Raw genomic sequence first — 21,312 nt, forward strand, 5'->3', positions numbered from 1 at the left:
GAGGTTGTATTGAGTAGGATATCAAGCTCAATGTGATATGAAAGAATAGCAAAATCTGTTAGTACATACTTTGCAGAGGATGAAAGCTGAAAATGAAGTAGCAACCTGCATTATATAATTATATTCAACCACCATAGTTTTCAAGTTGTCGCAGTAATTAGTAAGCGACATATAATTTCTTGAACTGCTAACCTATCAAATGCACACGATTTAAACTCATCTCTCAAGGTGCACCATTCTTTATCTTATTAAACGGGAAACTTAAATTCTTATTAAGAACTGACATCTAATTATTTACTTATTTGATTTCGACCCATAACAAGAAGGAACGACTCACTTCGGATTGTTTGATAAATATACTAGTTGAATTAAAATGACTTTTCGAATAAACATAAAATGTATTATACGTTCAGAAAGAGAGTCATTATTAATTTTGAGCACTTAGATATAATGAGTTCAATGATAAAAAACTAAAGATTGAACCGTTAAATTTATACTATCTTGAGTTCACATCTTCGTAATAGCGCACTAATCTTCCCCAAATCAGGAGATTCACCCCTGCTTTGAACCCTTTTAAGTTTCTGATCCAGGAACTCTTGTACCATATTCCAAAGTCAAATAATTTTTATAAATTTCTTATCACAGTTCGTCTTGGACCAGATCTAAAACTATACTCAAACTGTTTCTGACGTCATAAATCCTAGTACTACTCATCGTATTCATATAGAGAGCGTACATGACGGGACCCCGCGTGTAACTCAGATATAAAAGCTCAACTCTTGAGTGGGGCCATGGAAAGATCATCCAACTGCCCAATTGATTCAGGAAAGAATATGAAGATTGTAATAAAGACTCCATAAAGACTCCTCTCTTTCTTTTTTACTTAAGCTTGGATTTTAGTGCCTTGCTCCTTCCAAATAAAGTCTTTTTGCTGTCCCTCTTTAATGATATATATTCATCATCATCTTCTTCATACATCTCTAGAGAAACCCTCTTAATTCTTCAGCCATGGTTGTAACACAGGTAAGTACATATATATTGCACCGGTCTTGTTCATTGCATATAGTCTTCTGAATGAATTTTGTTTGTTTTAGAAATTAGTATTCAAAGTCTAAAGTTATTACTAGTATTTCGTTGGTGTATAATCTTGAAAACTCTTGGTTTGCTGATTCAGAACAAACCTCTAGAGTATGTTACTAATGTTTTGGTTTCCTTATGGAAGTTGTGAGGTGGGGGTTTGGGGGTAGTGTGATGTCCTGTATCCATTTGTTTATGACTTTTTTGCAGTGACAAATTTGATTGAGTCATTCTTGATGAACTGCATTCAAGATTTACTAACTGTTCTTCTATGATAGATCACCAATCTTGAGCAGACGCGAATTCAAAATTAGATTCAGTGGATTCATAATAAGTTTTCCTCTTATTACATGTATACATTTCAAGTCTTTTTCTTTTAATAATATATATATATATATATATATATATATATATAATATATATATACACATAGTTCAAGTTGAAAGTAATGAGTAGTTGAACCCGCAGAACCTGTCCTAAATTCGCGTATGATATTGTACCTTTCCTAAATCCGCCTATGATCTTGAGTAAACAAAGGAGCGGAGATATCGATTTCTTGTTTGCAGGGAGAGGTGGATCAGGTTGTGCTTTCACATTTTTTGCTATTATGAAGTAATATGTATCTTCCCGAGTTCATGAAATAGACTTGAATAAAGCAAAATGGATAGAGGATTATTTAGCTGACCCCAACTAATTTGAGAGTGAGACGCAGTTAATTGATTAATATGGTGTTTTCAGGAGCATGAGGTACCTAGTGGATGGCCACTTGGGCTCGAAAACATGAACATAAGGCTAAGAGTGTCTGAGAGATCTCAGGTTGTAACAGCTGCAGCAGGAGAAGCTGCATACCGTTTATATGTATCTTCCCAAAGTTTCTCATCTTTTTCATCCTCCAATCTTGACACTGAGGTAATTTTGCTTTAATAATTTCATAGAAGTTTAACTATATATACAGTTCGATTCGAAGACAGTGAATGCACCACATGCATCAACAGATATTAATGTTACTTTCTGGGATTTTTTCAGTCCACAATGTCTTTCTTCCAAGATCAAAGTGTATCTCTAGGCCGACTTATCGGTATCAAAACAGCAAACAGAGGAAAATTGGAAATTTCAAACAGAGTTAATTGTGAGAAAAATGAGAATGTTTCTGCTAGAAGATCAAAGTCAGGGGATTACAAGGGACAGGAAGGGGAAAATATGTCACCGAAACTTTGTGTTCCATTGCTACATAATGTGTTAGAGAAGATGAGTCGTAGTAAGAGTAACTCACACTCACCTAAAAATTGAGTTTTCCACAAATGTTTAAGGCAAGTCACTAAAATGATTGAGACACTAGTGATGTTGCTGTGTCAATTCTGTTTTTCTTATGTTCTCTTCTTTGTATTTTGCTAATAAAATTGTACTCAGTGAATAAAATAACACACAATAGTTCCCATTTTGTATTTGGTTTAAACTCCCATGCAATTGTAAACAACAGTTTCCTATGGTTACTTCCTATGGCTTAAGGATCAAGTACTACCCCCTTCTAAACCTGCCGACATTTTGATCAATAAGTATTGATGCTCAATGCCAAAAAAGTCTAACCAGTTTTATTAACCAAATCAGGACCATTGATAAACTAAATAGTGCCATTTTTACCAACCGATTAACGACTTGTAATTTGACTTACACTAATGACAAAAAACAAGAAAGAGACAGGAACCGGGATTGTAATAAATGAAAAATCATCAGCCAGGAATAATGAGCAAAAAAAAATTGAAACGCGCCAGGTAGGGGTCGAACCTACGACCTTCCGCTTAGGAAACGGACGCTCTATCCACTGAGCTACAGGCGCTTCTTTGTTTAGTTACCCTTCCATTAATATATTAGTGAGTTGTAGTAGGAATTTCCCCCTCATAATTTGAAATTATACTCGAGCGGAGCCAGAAAATCACATTGTATAGGTAAGGTCAATTACTTTTATGTACATATAGTGAAATCGAACCTCCTTGTTGAAAAGTTTGTCTTCACTGACTAAATGCACCGTTAACAATCTCTCTAGTAATAATGCATGTAGAGTAGTGCTCTTATGGCTGAAGTTCAGCCCAAAATATACATCTGGCAATCTTCCTAAGTTATCAAGCTTGGAAAATTATCCAATATCTTTTATGAAAAGTTCTTTCTTCAATGAAAGACACTTTTGGTGTAATAGCATAACATTGCCAAATGGTCTATCACTTTCCATGTATGATAAGAATACTGAATTTTGGTTTTAAAGTCATTGCTCTTCTAAACTATAAGGAGAACCAAAAATAAGGTAAGACTCTCCGAGTAAATAAAAGGAGAGGGAGCAAACACACCAAATAACATAATACTCATGAAAATTTGCAATATTAAGTATGAGAGGCACATTCCAATTATATAAAGTAGGTGTAAGAAGGATATTCTTATCTTTTCTTGTGATCTGAAAAAGTGTTAGTACGTAGAGATTAGGCAAAAGACATAAATTGACCCTTAAAGTTGTCCCAAAAAATCATTTTCACACTTAAACTATACAGGCGACCTATTACACACCTAAACAATTAAAATGTGAATTCAATACCATCCTGATGCACACATAACCAGTTGCACAAGGGGAGGTATAATACACTCTCCTGCCATGTCAGCACCACGTCAGCGCCACATCAGATTTCTTTTAAATTCTTTTTCTTTTCTTTTAGTTAAAATTTTATTTCTTTTTTCTTTTTTTTTATTGTAAAATATAAATTTTATAATCCCTCAAACCCCCCCCCCCCCCCAACCCCTCTTCTTCTTCATCTTCTCTATCCACCACCACCATCACTCCTCCAATAATTATATCTTCTTTATCACTAAATAACCCCACCCACCCCATCTCTTTTATCCCACCGGAAACACCATATCCTTTCCCTTACACTAGTCCATTTGAAGGGAAATTCGTGCAATTTCTTCATTGTAGTTACGTATTATTTCTTAAACTTAGACAAATTTGAGTATAAGTGGGACGAATTTTGAGGAGGAATTGGAGGATTTGTTCCTCAATTCAGTTTTTTCGGTGGGGTGGTGGTAGGTGTGGGGATTTTTTCGGTGGGGGTAGGGTGGGGTGGGTGTAGGTGTGGATGGTTCGGGTTGTGGATGAAGAAGAAGAGGTGGAGGAGAAGAGGATGGGGTGGGGTGGGAATTAGTTTTTTATAGTAATTAAAATTTATTTTTGCTTTAATTTTATTCTCACTCCCCTATTATTTAATTATAATTTTTTTTTGTGCCACATCAGCTCAAAAGGTGGTATTAAATTCACTTTTGAGATGTTCAGGTGTGTAATAGGTCACCTGTATAGTTTAAGTGTGATATCGACATTTGGGTTATAATTTAGGGGTCAATTTATGTCTTTTGCCTAGAGATTAAAAGGATTAAAAGCTTTTTATCCACATTTAACAATCCCTTCACTCACTCATATTTTAATGATATACAATGTTATTAACATTAACAATTAATATAAATGAATTCTTTTATTATTGTATTATTTAGGATTGAAACAAAATCGTAATTAAATTGATATTGTTCATAAAACATAGATAAAAAGAACTTGAATTAAGTTAAATCTTATTGTTCTCTTTCTGAAAAAAAAAAAAAGAATTAGTGGACCTAGAGTGCCATTTACTCTTTCTTTTGTGGTCTTTTCATCCATTAGAACAAAAAGAGAGGGTGAAAGGCCCCGAAAAATCTGAGAACCTAAAACCCAAACAAAGCCCTTTAAGCACTTGGCCGGTGTAGTAACTCATCTCTCTCCCGATCCAAAAATATGGCCAGTTTCGCCGCCAGGTCAGTCCTTCGCTCCGCCAGAACAGCCGCTACGAGAGTTGCCGCCGGTGCTAAGCCCAAGGCGGCTCCTTCTCCCTTTCGCATCCCCACTCAAAAACCCCTCACTGCTCGCATTTTCAGGTCACGCACTAAACACATATGTTATATTCCCTCTGTCCCAGTTTATGTGACATTTTCCGCTTTTCTAGATTCAAACTATGTTAACTTTGACCAATAATTTAAAATGTATTTTTTCATCATTATGACATGAGAAAATATTGCTATCTTGTTGTACTTTTCGTTTAGTTTAGTTTTTGAATATCTAAATTTTAATTTTAAAATATTGAGAGCCAGGATTTGAAGATTGTGGGTTCGGGATTCTAATTCTTTTGAGTTACTAGGTTCTAAAGTAACAATTTATACACTGGCAATGAATATTTAAAGACAAATACAGAGTTTGAACTAAATTTACTGAGTTTGGCCGAACCCGCAAGTTCTATGCTAGCTCCGCCCCTACACGCTACCTCCCGAGACCCCACTTGTGGGATTACACTGGGTTTGTTGTTGTTGTTGAGTTGATCTATTCCAACTAGCTTTGAAAATTAGCCAACTTGACTCTTGATAAGCGAAAAGTGTCACATAAATTGGGATAGGGATAGACAGAGTATAATTTTTATAGTTCATGATTGATTGAGTATTTATTGCTAAATGTTGTTATATTATATTGAAGTTTTTGAATTTGGTAATATATATTTTAGGTCGCCTGTGGAAATGAGTTGTGCGGTGGAAAGTATGCTTCCTTATCACACTGCTACTGCTTCTGCTTTGCTGACTTCAATGCTCTCTGCTACTCCAAGGAGTTATGGTTGGACTCTTGAAGGTATTATTTCATTCTACACTTCTTATATTGATCTATGCTTCGTTATATTAAATGTTGTCTGTGAATGTGTAGTTATATGGCCTTAAATTGTGTTTGCTTAGGTTTCAACTATGTATAGATTTTGACTGTTTTGATTTGCCGCTAAGCTAAAATTTGTAGCTTTTCATGTTCTCTCTTTATCTGTTTTACCCTTTGATTCGAGTGCTAGACAATATATAAAAGAGTTGTTTGCATGACGTTGCGCTTAGCAATAGTGAAATGTGCATTTTTGTTGTAGCTTCGAACTTCAAAAGAAGTTTTTTGATCCTTCAGGTCCCTCCGTTCAGTGCGAGAGAATAAGTGGTGAAGGACGAAAAGTATGTGTATTGAGCAATAGTTTTAATTGAATTATTTTGTTAATACCAAACTCTATAGGAATGTTCATTTTACCTTCTTCTTCGAAACATCAAAGGACTCTATTCATCGCGAAAATTCGATTTTTTTAAAACTTTTTAACTTCAATTCTTATGCATCAGCCATAGTTTTAACTATATGTTACTTCCTTTTTCCCCCAGTAAAGGTAAACAATGCATATTCTTTGATCTTGTAGGGCAAAAGAGGACTAGATGAAGATCATGAAATGAAGTTCAAGTTATACGAATATCTTCTTATGCTGGAGTTTTAAGTAACTAGTAGCAGTTTTTTCTTTTTCCTTCTTTTTTTTTTTGGTTTTTTTGTTTTTCACGTAGGTTTGATAAGGAACCTCCCATCTAAGATTTTAAAAAATTAAGCTTGTATTTGCTGAAAACTTTTGAATTTTCCAAGTAAAATATGTTAGTATCTGCAGAAAAAGGATCATTATGGGTTTACATGATCATTCTTTTTCTCTCTCAGTGTTGAAGAACCACTTAATCATTACTCTCCTTCCAAGTATCTAGACAAAGTTGTTGTTTGATAATAAGTTGATGTGAGGATGCAGCTATTCATATCATAAATATTGCTGACGCTGTTCATTGTTGTACTGTGACTTAATGAAAATTGAAGTGACCTCTATATATGCTAGAGTTGCAATATCTGATACTGTAGTGTTATTGGCCTTTTGACTTCTTTTTGGCCCTTCAAATCTCTGAAGAAATTTCGGCAGTATCTAACTCCCAACTGAAGCTCCTTTAGTCTTTATGACTTCAGCTTGCATTCCTAAAAAAAAAGATATGAATGTACTTTGACATAGTGTTAGGACTTGAAATGTGCATTTATATGATTCGTGTTGTCTGATTGTAGATTGATATCGAAATACCTATTTCTTGCAGATTTGTGAATCATGCAGCCGGTATTGATTGTTGATGAGTTAATTTCATATTAAGCTTCAAGAAAACTGAATCAGATAGTTTGTGGGACCAAAAGTTGCTTAGATACGAATTTTGAATTTTCAGTTGTAGTTGTTAAGTTGTCAGCATCATTCTAATACTTGGTATTTAATCAGATTGCAATGATGATGTATGATGAATGTCAGAGAGTTCAAGCGAAGTTTTATATCCATGCAGTCTAAGCGAATGATAAGTAGAGTACTGAATGAGAACTTGGGACTTTTTCCTTTCTGTGAATTCTGGCTTCTGTTGGACTGTATTATCATTTGGTATCTAGACATTGGAGTCCTATGGAAGCTCATTGTGATTAGATACTGAGGGACGGTTAAAGCTTTAATTTGTCTCAAAAATGCTTTTATACAAGCCTTAATAATTTTATCTTTTGTGGTGTTAGATAAGATATTATATTGACCATATTTTAGTTTCTTGGGAGTATTGTTTGAACTTTGAAGCATCTAATGTTATCTATGCTGCAAGTTGCTGGTCTTGCCTGATTATAGATTGATGTGGAGATACTATCATTTGATTGTTGATGAGTTAATGCCTTAAATAAACCTCCAGGCTGAATTGGATAGGCTGATTCTTGCTTAGCTTACAATTTGTTCCTCTCTCAGTTTACTGTTAGTTTAATCATGCTTAGGGTCATTCTAATACTTGGTATTTAATCAGATTGCAATGATGATCTATGATGAATTTCGGAGGGTTCAAGCGAAGTTTAATGTCCATGCACTCTGAGAGAATGTCTGAAAATAGAGTACTGTATGAGCTCTGACGAAGAAATATATATTTTCTTCTGTGACTGTCATTTGATTTTGACTCTAATCTTCCCATTTTATCTGTTCCAGTAAATTCTGGCTTCTTTGGGAGTTTTTATTTGGTTGTATTTACTTGTTCAACTCCTTTCGAAGCTTCTAGCTTGTGACTATACGAGAAAAATTGGTAAACTAGAAGAACTCAAGGTTTCAGATTTATAATATCATACCAGTTTAAATAATATAAATTTAATCTTTGACTAGCTATATATTGCCAACTCTGTGGAAAGTTCTAAGTTTTGTCCGAGGAGTTATACGCATCCCTGGACGCATGCAAAATCTGAAGAATGTAATATGTGGGTTCTTGGACTGAGCTAATTTTGAAGTTGGGTGGTATTCCCTAAGTGCATCTGTCTGAAATATAAAATTTGATGAATATCTAATGTTCCAGACAACTAAAGGAACTAATTGGTACTAAATCTTATTTGAAAGTAAATCATTAGAGAAAGCTCTAGTGCGTGGTTTACTTCAATTGCCAAATCAAGAAACTTATGTCTAGAATGTGGCTGCACAGTATTTTTAGGTTAAATTCCAAGAGTTGTTAAAATTATGGTCGTTTGATTTTGGCTTTCCTTTGGTTAGGGTTGTGATTACCGGTTTGACTTCCTTTCAGCTTGAAGATCTTGGGTCTTCCCTATTTATGCTATGAATTGCCCTTAAGGCTCCTTTGATGCCCCCACCCGTTCTAAACCGATTTGCGATTGTTGTTTTATGGATAACTTACTTGGTTATTTCTGCTGCCTTCCTTAAGTGCTACCTTTCTTCTTGCATTGTAGATGGATGATTGTTAAAATGTTTTGGGATGCGGTGCATGTCTTCGTAGTCCAATGGATCTAGATGAACAATGTAACACTAGAGCTCGAGTCATCTTTTGATGTATTTTGGAGTGAAATGATGATCTTTGTTTCCCTTGGCACACAGTAGGATTTCATTACCAAAAAGAGCTGCATATAATTCTTTCTATATAAAATGGATGTCTGCTAATTTAATTAAGTCTGATAAGAGTATCAGAGCTGTGTGGAATATTTAGCTATTCAAGCATCTGCAGTGATGCTTAATGAAGTTTCTTATTTTTCCCATTTAAAGAGGTTTTCATGTTCCGATCTCCTTTGCTGATGAATCTTGATCTTTTCTTTGGGATGTCAATACCTAATCTTCCATTTGGTGGTTTTCACCAGTAAAGTAAGGGTCTAGAAAAAGGAGAAACATTATACCCAGCTTGGGTTCGAACATACGGGGTCTAGAAAAGTTAACCAAGAGTGCTAATGTAGAGACTAGAGTGAGTTGGATAATAAGGGCAAAACAATCTGCTCTCTCCTCTGGCATTTGAAGTATGCGAAATTTAGTTATCAGGTTGTTCTAGTGTAGTATGGTTAATGTGGATGGGAAAATAGAATGTAAACATTATACATTGCACGGATTTGTTTATTGGTACATTATGGATACGGTGGTGCAAGTATCCAATACGGTACGACAAGCTGTTTTGCTACTTTTTTGGTTTACTTTGGAGAATCCGTATGAAATATTTGTTCCTTTATCACACTCCTTCGACACAGGTACATTGAGGCAAGTGAAGGATCCACGTAAATATGCGTCGTATTACTAATTTCGTTAAACGTGTATCATTATTTTGTATACAGAACTCCCTCCCTCATGCCACTTGTAGAAATTTGTAGGTGTGCACACACTACATGATGCTGTAGTCTATACTGACGCCACTTGTAGAAATTTGTAGGTGTGCACACACTACATGATGCTGTAGTCTGTACTGACATAAGATCAGCCGATTTTATAAAATGGCGAAGAGCTTTAAATAACTCCATGTTATCTAAATAAAGTTAAATAACTTTGTTAAATGAAGTTGTGGCTGATTCGCAATAAAATCTGTTTTTGTTGTCATAGAACGCTTTAATAGTAATTATTCTCCTGCATGCTATAGCTGATTAAGTTGAAATAACCAAACAAGGCTAATCTTTATAAAAGAAATACAGTATGATGTTCTACGTCAAAACAAATAAAATCCAGTCAATTAATTTCAGAAAGTACAATATCCATCAATCAGTGCAAGCTTTCTTCAAACTGTGACCCATTGGAATGGCGTATGGTTTGGGTCATCGAGTCAATTAAACAAGCAAGCAGATAGGAATATTTCGAGAGTACTTATCAGTGTGCTTAATGGAAAAAAGTTTCGCACTCGGTACTTACCCCATGAATGCAAAACATATGCCTTTTAAGTGATGTGTGTCATTCATGACAGTTTGTGATTGTTCGGTTTAATGCGTACTATACACGAGAGGCGGATTCGAGTGATTGGAGGTTCCTTAGTTATTTTTTTTAATCCAAGAGATTAAATATTTGGTCGGTTTGATTATTTTGGGCTTCGGATCGGGTTATTCATCTTTTTAATTTATATTCTGGTCGGGTTATCCGCTTTTTCAATTTATATTGGACAAATTGATCGAACCGAAAAACATCCTCCCACTGGCCCAATTTAGTAGCACTGTTCGAATTTCGAGAGTCAAACTTTTTAATTTTGACTGTGAATTCGGACATAGGATCTTTAATTTTTTAAATAAAATTTACATATTTAAAAACTATATAAAATGTACTATAAGTCTCAATAATTGACATTTTAAAATATTTAAAAGGCATATGAAAAATTGCGGTCAAAGAAAAATCCGTTTAACTATCACAATGGGAGAGAGAAGCTCTTTGGACTATAAAACTTATGATAGTTTAAAATTTTATATTTAAGCAAATAATTAATAAGAGAGAAAAAGAGTCAAGAATTAATAAATAACTGATAGAAATAGGTTCCTAAATTTGTGGAGTTTACCCTGTATGTGTGCTGCTATGTTGTCTATTTAGTCAGCAAGCCAAAAATTTAATTAAATGCTGCAAGCGGGGCTCGATCTCTCATCACCAACGAGGTTCCTTCAGCCCTTTGCCACTGGCACCATCGTGTGTTTATTACTCCGGGTGGCAATCTAAACATCCATAACGTTTTATATCAATATATACATATATACATAGCGTTTTCACCAAAGCTTGCGGGTGGCGTGACACTCCCTTGGGCCTTAGTGGATCCGCTTACCCGGGTACGTATCATGCAAGTAAGAATTTTTCGTGCCTCAAAACACTGGGAGCCTGGGAGGGAAGTTTGTCTGGAACAGTCTCCTCAATAATTGTCTGGATCGGCCCTCACGTAGAATGCGAGGCAGCCATTTTAAAAACCATTACAAAAAAAGATACTCCATATATTACATGGTTGGTGATAAAGAGATCTTGACTCACACATAAGTGCTTCCGAAGAAAGGAATGCTACTGCTGTTAAGATGTTTTCTCTGTAATTTGTTCCTACATTGTAGCTTCACTGCTCCACTATGGACTCTCTTCTTCAACCTCACTAGCACTACTTGGATCATGCTTGAACACACAGCAGATATGCTAAGTTGCTGGATGAGAAGGGGATGAACCAAAAGCCAGACGTGAGAGTGGAGGATTATACCATCTTGCATGTCGAGGGAGTGAAATGATAGATGCTTTGAAGATAAATTCAATTCCATCCGGAAAGTTGAATGGAATTGTATTCTTTTCTTGGTGTAAACAACAATGCATAGAGGATGTAGATCAAATTGTAGATTTATTAGGATCCTCTGTAACTTTTTGGAGGTAGCCAGCATATCCTTAATGCTGAGGAATACAACCTTATCAGTTTCAAACAACAAATTATCACCATAACGAAATCGGGTAGTTGTTTAAGAAGTGAAGAGTACTCAACTATGAAATCTTAATGAAGTTTTGGGTTTCTGAGATTGGTGTATTATGATTCATGAAGGATGCAAATAAATGGTTCTGAGGTGAAACCCATTACCATTGCTAGGAGAACATAATCTGAATCAAGAAATGCACTGAAAGCAAGATATATTTTAATACTAATAACAAGTAACCCCCACCTTAACACACTCTTAATAAGGTGAATCCTTTTTACAATGAACTGACATTAGATTGGACCTACCACATGTTAAGCATCTTCAACGCAACAACTAATTTATTGAGTGAGATTTGTATACCAAAAACAGATACCCACAAAAGCAAATTTATCCAATAGCACCCCCTTAGTTATGTAAACCCACTTCTATTCTTCGACATTCACCAACTCGTACTCAACCATGGATAAATTGTTTTCTTCATTGACCACGAAAGTTGCAGGCTCAGCGGCCTCAATACGGCCCCATTTGTCAACCGCAAGCCTCATAGAGCCCTTAAACATGTCAATCTTTGCATTCCGAAGTATGATTGTGGCATCTGGCTTCATCAGATCAACTGCAAAGAAGTCAAGATGTTACCACATCAAAGAAGTCTCATTCTGAACTGAGCAAAAAACAAGATTAAGGAAACCCACAACTCCAAAAATATTTGGGTACATCGACAACACATGAAGTGGATGGAGGAATGCTTGTCAATGCTATGACAACAAATTTTCTTCTTCGTTTTTCTTTTTTCCTTTTTGGCACTTTGGGAGGGAAAATCTGATCATGAGTTTTATTCAATTGTAAAGAAACAAAAACAATACAAGGAAAAGAAAAAGACTGAAGGAAAAACACCATTAATCCACAAAACCAGTTAGTAATAAAAAAATGATTCTGTACTAAATATCAGGTTAATCTGATTCAACAAAATCACATCATAAAATTAAATGGCAGAAGACATATTTACATGATGCATAATTCCAGTCCACTACCTTAACGAGCTTAAGAATCAACCAATATTCATACTAACACTGCCCGCAGCTTCATGCTTATATATCTCTTGGACTACTATATAGAACAGACACAGCCATGAATACCTTTCTAAGTTATTTTAACTTCACTCTAACAATCAACAGGATTACTAATACTTCAACTTGAATGAGGAATTGGAAATGCTTTTATGCATGGGAGAAGAAATCATCTAATTTCCAGATACGTATCTAACTTCTTCCCCATTTCTCGCTCTCCACACAAACCCTTGACTATTGGCTTCCTAGAATCTCTCTGATTACTCCATGCTCTCAAAAATCAATTCCTAACCTCCACAGTCAACCCTCTCTACTTCTTTCAGACCCAGCAGCACCATAAACCACAATAAAGCAGCTGCCAAGGCATAACGCAGCCAAACCACTAAAAGAACAAAATGTTCTTGCACACATGGTGTTGCATCCTTTCTAGATACAAAAGATGAATGCATTTGACCATGTGGAAAAGGACACTGGACCGACAAGGCTAAGGTTCATTAGCAAGTGGGGGTAGTAGGAAGGAGGGTTAAAGGAGTTTCCTTTTGGAAACTAGTGAGAAATGAAAAGTATATCCAGACAGCTAGACAATTTTTTTTTTTTTTTTTTTTTTTGGAAAAATAAAGTAACAAGAAAAATGGAAATGAGATTTTTAACCGAAATGCCTTCAAATCACACACTGTGTTATAATTCCACAACTAAGAAGTGGTTCTACAAGGTGGGAAAATGATTGTGCCAGACACATACTCATATAAGAAAGCCATACAGATCATGCTCCACTCCTTCAACAAAATGTTAACTCCCATTTTTTTTTTTTTTTGGTAAAGTAACAAAATGTTAACTCCCATTTGTTTCATATGGTAAAATTCACCACCCAAACCACCTACCCACAAGTCCAAACATAACAATTTAGCATTTCCCACTTTGCTCCCTGGTGACTCGAAACCACAATCTTATAGTTGGAGGTGGGAGGCCTTTACCACTATTTTATCCCTCTCTCCTCTAAATGCCAATACAGCCCGTGTCAGTAAACTAAGCAACACAAACTCTTTTTAATAAGTAGAATGATCAGGTCAAAAAAACTGACACATGAAAATGAAGGTTCACATAGGTACAATGATTCAAGTAGATAAACTAACCCATTAAAAATCCAGATTCAAATAAAACAACATTCAAAAACACACTTTTAGATCCCCTAGAACATACAAACAACAACAAAAACAACATACCCAGTGTAATCCCACAAGTGAGGCCTGGGGAGGGTAGGATGTACGCAGACCTTACCTCTACCTTTTTGGGGATAGAGAGGCTGTTTCTGATAGACCCTCACCTAAAACATATATACATTAATAACTGCATTTCAAAACATTACTCTTATTCTCAAATCACAAACCATTCTCCTCCAATCTCACTATCGATCACAAAAACCATAATCTACAGATCACAAAAATGTCAAAAAAGGCCCAATTTTTAGACCAGAAAAAATAATAGCAAACAAAAGTTGATAACATAAATTCATATAAAAGGGGAATAAAGAACCTTGATCGTTACGAGCAGTTAGAAGGATAGATCCAGTTTCATCACCAACAAGACATTCAGCGATGCGAGTGTTCTGTTGTGGCCGTGATGGAACACGTAACGATGATGGGTTCCTAGGTTTCTTACTAAGAACTGTGTTGGCATTCACAATCTTAACAGTAAGATTATGACCGCTTGTTCCCGGTTTCAACTGATCCACTTTGGTGAATACTGGTTTTCTCATAGCTGGTTTCGCACCTGTGTTTGGTCCACCGGTGTTAGCCTGTTGTCGGTTTCCAGATCTGGTTGCCATTGTTTGGATGAGCGAAATTGTTTGATTTGTTCGGTGTTCTAACCCTAACCCTAACTGTTGATTTTAGGAATTTGAGGAAATGGAGTGTACGTTTTGAACGGGATGGCTGAGTGGTTTCCCGTATCTGGCGTTGAAGTTAGGAAAACAAACGATGTCGTTTCGGTCTGCCTAGAAGGCAATTGCCCCTTTTTGGTGTTTTTCTTTTTTGTCCTTCTAAAGATGCACTTTTGGTTTTGATTTCAATTAATATTTTAATATGTTTCACCACTTCACCATTCATTTATGATATTTTAATAGGGTATATTTACCTTTAGGGGACGTTTGGTTGGAAATATGTATCGTGACAACTTATCTCGTAGTGACAAAGTTATTTCCATTCTCCAATAGGGATAAAATAACACTATAATTTTGGGATAATTAATATCGGAATTAGTTATACCATCTTTTATCCCAACCAAACATGGGATAAATTCATCTCGAATATAATTTCGGGATTATTTATCCTTCTTCCTTGTACCAAACGAGCCCTGACCGTTTTAATAATAATGAGGCAAGCATGATCACATATGAACCACCTTGGATTTTTTGCTTTATAGTCACTATGTATTCATATTCTTGCTTGTAGCTTTTTAGCTTTCTAAACTTGATTCCCAAGTTCAACTCTTGTAGCAAAAGGTCACACTCATAACAAATTCAAAATATTTAAAATGTACATGAAAAATTACCGCTAAAAAAAACTTGATTGAATGAGTAGAAATACAAAAGATACGTGAATTAGGTCGAAGGGAATATTTGAAATGACTTAGAGGATGTTTGGATTAGCTTTTTTAAAAGTACTTTTTGTGAAATCTTACAAATTTTAGTGAAATTTTATAAGTTAATGTCCTAAAAAGTTGGGTATACCCAACTTTTTTGGAAATAATTAAATTTGTTTGGCTTACCAGAGCCTTAAAGTTTTGATTGCTTAATTATTATTAAATATTATTTTATAATACTAAGTTGGTGTAATTACAATTATAAGCCATTTGAACTTATTTCGAGCGTGTTTGGCAAAAATAAAAATTTCAAGATTAGGTTTAAATTAAGTTAAAAAGTGCTTAAAATAAGCCAAAATCAAGTTAAATTGCACAACTCCAATTTTTATTTTTATTTTTAAATTTTTAAAAAGCCCATTTTTTGTCAATAACTTTACCCTTTTTATGTCTTATATTTAAGAACAATTTAGTTAATTCCAATACTACCCTTACTTTTAAAAATTCTTTAAGCACTTTTATCTAAACACGTGAATCGTTTATTTATAAAATAACTTTCAGCACTTAAAAGTCTTTTTAAGCATTTATGCTTAAAAGCCACTTTTTTCAGCTAATTCAAACGGGCTCTTATTCTTGTACTTTTCATGCCTAAAAGTAAGTGTTTTTAAGCACTTTTTATCTTTGTCAAACATCACAAAATTAAAAAAGTGCTTAAAAGCCAATAAGCACTTAAAACAAGCCAATCCAAACACACCCCCGTAACTTTTAGGCTTTTCGATTGACTTTAGTGAATTTTTTAATAACAAGATAATTTTTTTTTTTGATTAATCAGATATTTCATATATGTATATAGCTAACAATTACATACCAGATGGGCCTGTAGTGCCCGTTGAAAGTCTTGGGTGTAACAAGATAAACATTATTCTGTCCGTTTCAATATATTCTATTTGATGTTTTTTACTTACAAGATAAAATATTTTGTTTGATGTTATTTTTTTAAAAATATTTAAAAATGATAATTATTAAAAATAACTTAACTTAAACTTTTTATTTTATATATACTGATAATATTTTATTGTTGTACAAACTATTATGATATATTTTAAATAATAAGTTTAAAAAATTATACATAAAATTCAGATAAATGAAAATATAAAAAGAAGTAAATTGAAATGGAAACGCCAGATAATGTACATTGGGTAAACGGTGTCATCCTCGTAAGCTGCAAGTACATATGAAAAATCCAACATAATTTTATCTACGTAAGCTCCAGTCACCTCTCACTTCTCTTACACACACACAAATATTTACTCTTCCCCATCCCATCCTTAACCAAAACCACCATAACCACTCCCCTCCCTAGTTACACATTAAGACAATCGATAATACAGTAAGAATTATTATATTATTATTATTAAAATAAAATTTATCTGAGATGAACCAGCAATAGAAAAAAGTCAAAACAGTGCCACTTTTCAACATCCATAGAAAAATAGATTAAATTCCAACAAATATATTTAACAAAAAATCAACATCAATATCAAGGAAAAATAAAAAATTTCATTTTCCCTTAGTTTTTCTTTATTCTTCATTTTCAGCTCAAACCCATCCCATTTCTCTCCTTCTTTTCTCCATGGATTCAGATTTCTGGACCTCTCGTCTTGCAGCTGCTAAACGCCAATTAAATTTACAGCAACACCATTCCTACAATCATCAAACTTCTCAACTGGGTTTGTTTTTATTTTTTCTCTTTTGGATCTTATTTCTTTTTATTGTTGTAGTAATTTTATTTGAAAAAGAAATGTTTTTTTGCATGATTTTTGGGTTGAAGTAGATAGGCTGAGCATCGATGATTTCGAGGTTGAAGAAGAGGTCCGACCCGATTTTCCATGCCCATATTGTTATGAGGATTTTGATATTGCTTCTCTTTGTTCCCATCTCGAAGAGGAACATTCTTGTGAATCCAGAGTCACTGTGAGTACTCTCTTTGCAATCATTAATATATATCTAGATGTACCTGTTTTCTTATGATTATATCATTTTGCTTTTGGGCCTATGTTATTCAAGATTTTTAATCTGGATTCTTTTTTGCGTAAATACAAATTTGAATTTGAGGTCTTCTTTCCATTTCCTTAAAAAAATACTCGCTTTTTATGTTAAAAAAGCATATACAGAGTAAAAATCTATCAAAGTTACAATCTTGGTTGTTTGGTCGCTGATTACTCTTACATAAGGTATAAGAAAGATATCTGAACCATTGATTTGACAGAAGAAAAGTTTTCAGGTTGCCCAAAATCCATACCAGATTAACTTTGCATCAACATAATCTATGCTTAGACTCTGGCCGAAACATGACTGGGCAGGAATTGGTGGTATTTTTTTACTTGGAGCATATGTAACAGAGCATGAGTTAAACCTTCATACTAGCACCAAAGAAACTGCAAGGTCTTACTTTTCTTGTCGATAAATCAAAATTTTCATTAGTAAGCACCAAGTCGGTGTCAAATAATGTAAAAGTTGTATACATGACTCAGCCTAAATCATCCAATGTCATCTACCCAGTTTAACCATCTGTAGGATAAACTAGTGGTTACAGGAAACTACTTAGTCGTTAGTGTTCTCACACTTGTAACAGCTTTGCATACATATCTTTGGTATAGCTTCATTTCTTCTTCAGTAGACACTCAAGACTTTATTTGACACTGCCACACGCTTTCTCTATGTTAATGAATCATGTAGAGACCCCCAGGGGTTAGCTCAGTTGGCAAAAATTGAGGGACTTGTGTCCCAGGTCACAAGTTCGAGCCTTGGCCCAAGTGAATTAAGTCCAGTATTTAAGTGGAGAAGGGTAGAGGAAGGCTCCCATCATCTCCGAGAAGGCTGCAGTTAGGCCAAAGAGTTGGCTCCAGACAAATTTCTCGGTCATCAAAAAAAGTATATCATGTAGAGATTCTGCTTTTTCTGCATATACATTTATGTTCTTCTTAGTAAAAATAAAGCTTTTGTTTTTGCATCTACTAGACATAAATCTGAATTGATTCTCTGTAATCGTTGTAAATTACAGCTTGTAATGTCTCTAAGTCGACGCATTATCACAGTTTCATTGTACATCCGTCCAGGTCACAACCATCGCGGGTGCCCCGAGGCATTGCGTGAAAGCCGCCTTAGCAGTTCGTATTACTTTGATCATCTCCTTATTCTCATAATTGGAACAAATTTGTTGTTTCTCACTTCGCTAGGCATCTTTCAACTCCTTAATATAACATCAAAAATCTTAATAAGGCATAATACTCCAACCTCTCTAAGGCACTTCGGCTAATTTGAAATACACGTAGGTGATGTCAGCCATGTAAATTGAGCTAAGTCAGGATTTGATGTCAAATCTTTTCAATTATTATATAGATATCGTGGTCCGCATGCTTTTCTAACCTTCACAATTTTCATAGGATCCTTTCCACTGCTGACGTAATTCAAAAAGTATAGTTAAGGTTTCTGTCTTGCTCAAATATTGGGATGACCAAAGTTATCCTTGTGATTTTAGTTGAACAATTGATCCAAAAGCCTCTCGGTCTTTGATTTCATATTGCAGCGTCAAAGTTTATTAGTTTGATGTCACTCCCTTATGTGCTCTGTTCTTAAGAAGCATGTTTAGAAGATTAGGAGAAGCTGTCTTTCATTTTGCACAATTTCGGTTCCTTTAATACCTTCTCTCACAAAGTGGAAATGGAGCACAAAAATGCCCTTTTTTTCCTTTGCTGTGGAACCATATCTGTTGTATCTCTTTCACCTAGAGACAAAATTGGGATTTTCCAATGAGTATTTCATTTCAGCATTAATTTGCTAGGGGGTTCCATTTCAGTCTATTATAATTAAACAGAAAATACTCACAGGGCTAGAAGCCAAGGCATCAGAGTACAGGAGTGTTGGCACTTCTTGATATGTGGGTTGTTGCTGAGGATTGGGGTTGGCTATAGGATCCTCTATATTTATTCCACTAATCTTTGGCATGTTTCATTTCAATACTCAATAATTTGTCTTTTAGATGCTTGCTGCCTTTCCAACCTAGCAAAACTTAGCTCTTAATCAAGATTGAGTTGTGCATTTTAGTTAACTGAAGAATTTTCGTAGTTCTTTACAGCTGCTTGAAAGGCTAGATGAATCCTCTATTCATCTGCTCTAGTACCTGAGGAATATGTTGCCTTTACTTTTTTGTTTCTTTTTTTCTAGCCTTTACAAATGAATCTCTCCAGAGGAATGTGATGGATTACAGCATCCATCTAATTGTTCCTCGTATCTTATCTTGTAGAGGGTCTAACTTGCTGGACAAGTATTTACCTATTCTGTCTGCCTTCCATTGCAGGTCTGTCCCATTTGTTCTCATAAAGTTTCGAGGGACATGCTAAGTCATATTACAGTGCAACATGGACACTTGCTCAGGATATCCTTTTTTTCAATTAATCATTACTCTGTAAAGATAACTTCTTGTTGTAAGTTGTAACAATATGCTGCAAATTCTTCCACTGTAAAAATCTCCTATACTGGTGAATTCTGGTGAATTTTCTTTAACTCTGAACACGTGCAGCGGCGGCGTAGATTACGTAGAGTTGCAATTCCCAGCAGTCAAGCGCTGTCTCTACTAGGTAGAGATCTTCGTGAAGCTCATTTGCAGGTACTTTTAGGAGGCAGTGGAAGTGGATATCGATCAAGCAGTGCAACATCAACCACTGCAGCCAATGATCCCTTGCTTTCATCTCTAGTTTTGAACTACCCCACATTTGAAGCAGAGGAAATTTCAAAATCTGTTTTATCCACTGTTGAGGACTCTACTACAAAGAATGTGACATCACAACATATATGGAAGTTAAGGTAGTGATGCTAATTATTTGTCTTTGCAGTGTAAAATCGACCAAATTCTCCCGTTCTCTTTTGGCCTTGTATTTTCAACTAGCTGTAATTGAGGTTATCTTGGATATTCCAAGAAGGGACCTGACCAGGGGCGGAGCCTGGGTGGATGAACCCCCTCTGTCGGAAAATTATACTATATATATAAGGTCAATTTTTTTAAATTTTATGAATATGTAGGAAATGTTGAATCCCTTTGGCTTCTTGGTGTGTTTATTTTCTTATATTTTGAATCTCTTACTAAAAATCCTGGCTCGGCCACTACACCTGACAGTGCAATCAGTCAGATTACACTTTGCTTTTACTTGTATGCGAGACAAAAGAAATACCTGCCTTTGATGATCCTTGTGGTTGCTGATGCTACATCAAAATTTTAAATTATCTATTCTACAAATCTTTTATCCGTCTGTCTTCATTTTCTTGCAGGTTTGACCCTTCACTAAGTGCCGAAGAGCGAGAAAAGAGGATAAGACAGGCTACTGGAAGAGCTGTTTTTGTCCAAGATCTGTTTGCCTCCTCTTTGTTAGCTGACTAATGAGAGGAGTAAGTATTGCACTACAAGATAATAATTTTAAGTTGACAATCAATAAGGGAGTTTATCGATTCATATTGTTGAACAATCCAATATGCCTGATTTGATGTTTTCTTGATGCAGCATATGGATGCTTAATCATAGTATCCTTCTCAAGTCCTCTCAATCGAAGATCTGGTCCCCCTAAGAATGATATATTACCTAGTTTTTTTGCTTTAATGATATTTTCATATTGTAATTTGTAAGCTAGGCATTGCAGAAAAGTAGTTTGTCATGACAAGAAGGATTTAATCAAGACAGCAGCACTAGATGTGTTCACTTGTTAGGATACACCAGTGTTGCAACATTTGTTTTATTTATTTTTCCATTATAGTTTTCCTTCTGTCACTATTTTATTTCTTTTGTGATGCAAAGGAGAAAAAGAAAGTTTTTATCTTATACTTGTTGATGTCTGGTTCTTCCTCCGAGTGTTCTGCATTCTTTCCCAACTCATAACTTGATCCATAATTATTTTCCAGAACATATGAATTACAAGCAGATCATCCATGTCTATCCTTTACTCACTATTTTTCTTCCCTTAAGAGACTGTAATTTTACTGGAGATA

General features: G+C 35.0%; 4 protein-coding genes and 1 non-coding gene across 11 annotated transcripts; 3 read left to right on the forward strand and 2 right to left on the reverse strand.

Moving 5' to 3' along the window:
* Positions 1-798: 798 nt before the first annotated feature.
* On the forward strand, positions 799-2,515 carry LOC132048203 (uncharacterized). Its single transcript, XM_059439113.1, has 3 exons — positions 799-1,023; positions 1,816-1,986; positions 2,104-2,515. Exons 1-3 carry the CDS (start codon positions 1,009-1,011, stop codon positions 2,365-2,367), a joined length of 450 nt encoding a protein of 149 aa, XP_059295096.1. The 5' UTR covers positions 799-1,008; the 3' UTR covers positions 2,368-2,515.
* A 326-nt stretch (positions 2,516-2,841) lies between these two features.
* TRNAR-CCU (transfer RNA arginine (anticodon CCU)) lies at positions 2,842-2,914 on the reverse strand. The gene has a single exon. It is a non-coding gene; the product is annotated as a tRNA-Arg (tRNA).
* A 1,814-nt stretch (positions 2,915-4,728) lies between these two features.
* Positions 4,729-11,382, forward strand: LOC132044911 (protein NUCLEAR FUSION DEFECTIVE 6, mitochondrial-like). Of its 6 annotated transcripts, none has more exons than XR_009412307.1 (4): positions 4,731-5,019; positions 5,637-5,758; positions 6,348-6,422; positions 7,048-7,214. XR_009412307.1 is itself a non-coding variant. In XM_059435469.1 (4 exons), exons 1-3 carry the CDS (start codon positions 4,880-4,882, stop codon positions 7,053-7,055), a joined length of 270 nt encoding a protein of 89 aa, XP_059291452.1. In that variant the 5' UTR covers positions 4,732-4,879; the 3' UTR covers positions 7,056-7,067; positions 7,221-7,504. The 6 variants fall into 6 exon arrangements, 5 of the variants coding, with proteins under 5 accessions (XP_059291430.1, XP_059291455.1, XP_059291452.1 ...); XM_059435469.1 differs by lacking the exon at positions 6,348-6,422 and adding an exon at positions 7,221-7,504 and having other exon boundaries at positions 4,732-5,019; positions 7,048-7,067; XM_059435447.1 differs by lacking the exons at positions 6,348-6,422; positions 7,048-7,214 and adding an exon at positions 11,327-11,382 and having other exon boundaries at positions 4,729-5,019.
* A 429-nt stretch (positions 11,383-11,811) lies between these two features.
* Positions 11,812-14,713, reverse strand: LOC132044902 (uncharacterized protein At4g28440-like). The gene is made up of 2 exons (XM_059435438.1): positions 14,230-14,713; positions 11,812-12,242 (listed from the first exon to the last, which is right to left on the reverse strand). The coding sequence occupies exons 1-2, from the start codon at positions 14,519-14,521 to the stop codon at positions 12,055-12,057; spliced, it is 480 nt and encodes a 159-aa protein (XP_059291421.1). The 5' UTR covers positions 14,522-14,713; the 3' UTR covers positions 11,812-12,054.
* A 2,043-nt stretch (positions 14,714-16,756) lies between these two features.
* LOC132044938 (protein DEHYDRATION-INDUCED 19 homolog 4-like) lies at positions 16,757-21,145 on the forward strand. 2 transcript variants are annotated; one of them, XM_059435479.1, is made up of 6 exons: positions 16,757-17,003; positions 17,105-17,247; positions 19,634-19,711; positions 19,850-20,139; positions 20,602-20,718; positions 20,831-21,145. In XM_059435479.1, exons 1-5 carry the CDS (start codon positions 16,907-16,909, stop codon positions 20,708-20,710), a joined length of 717 nt encoding a protein of 238 aa, XP_059291462.1. In that variant the 5' UTR covers positions 16,757-16,906; the 3' UTR covers positions 20,711-20,718; positions 20,831-21,145. The 2 variants fall into 2 exon arrangements, with proteins under 2 accessions (XP_059291462.1, XP_059291467.1); XM_059435484.1 differs by having other exon boundaries at positions 16,760-17,003; positions 17,108-17,247.
* Positions 21,146-21,312: the final 167 nt, after the last annotated feature.

This window comes from Lycium ferocissimum, chromosome 2 (genome assembly GCF_029784015.1).
Source record: "Lycium ferocissimum isolate CSIRO_LF1 chromosome 2, AGI_CSIRO_Lferr_CH_V1, whole genome shotgun sequence".
NCBI classification, from domain to species: domain Eukaryota; kingdom Viridiplantae; phylum Streptophyta; class Magnoliopsida; order Solanales; family Solanaceae; genus Lycium; species Lycium ferocissimum.

Bases quoted from the DNA above. Each gene is read 5' to 3' on its own strand.
- LOC132044902 (XM_059435438.1), bottom strand. From the start codon at position 14,521: ATGGCAACCAGATCTGGAAACCGACAACAGGCTAACACCGGTGGACCA. The intron at 12,243-14,229 runs GTTCTTTATTCC...ACTTCTTTGCAG, and splicing joins AACTGCTCGTAACGATCAAG to TTGATCTGATGAAGCCAGAT.
- LOC132048203 (XM_059439113.1), top strand. The intron at 1,987-2,103 runs GTAATTTTGCTT...GGATTTTTTCAG, and splicing joins CCTCCAATCTTGACACTGAG to TCCACAATGTCTTTCTTCCA.
- LOC132044938 (XM_059435479.1), top strand. From the start codon at position 16,907: ATGGATTCAGATTTCTGGACCTCTCGTCTTGCAGCTGCTAAACGCCAA. The intron at 17,004-17,104 runs GTTTGTTTTTAT...TTTGGGTTGAAG, and splicing joins TCATCAAACTTCTCAACTGG to TAGATAGGCTGAGCATCGAT. The intron at 17,248-19,633 runs GTGAGTACTCTC...CTTCCATTGCAG, and splicing joins CTTGTGAATCCAGAGTCACT to GTCTGTCCCATTTGTTCTCA.
- LOC132044911 (XM_059435447.1), top strand. From the start codon at position 4,880: ATGGCCAGTTTCGCCGCCAGGTCAGTCCTTCGCTCCGCCAGAACAGCC. The intron at 5,020-5,636 runs GTCACGCACTAA...TATATATTTTAG, and splicing joins CTCACTGCTCGCATTTTCAG to GTCGCCTGTGGAAATGAGTT. The intron at 5,759-11,326 runs GTATTATTTCAT...CAACCTCACTAG, and splicing joins TTATGGTTGGACTCTTGAAG to CACTACTTGGATCATGCTTG.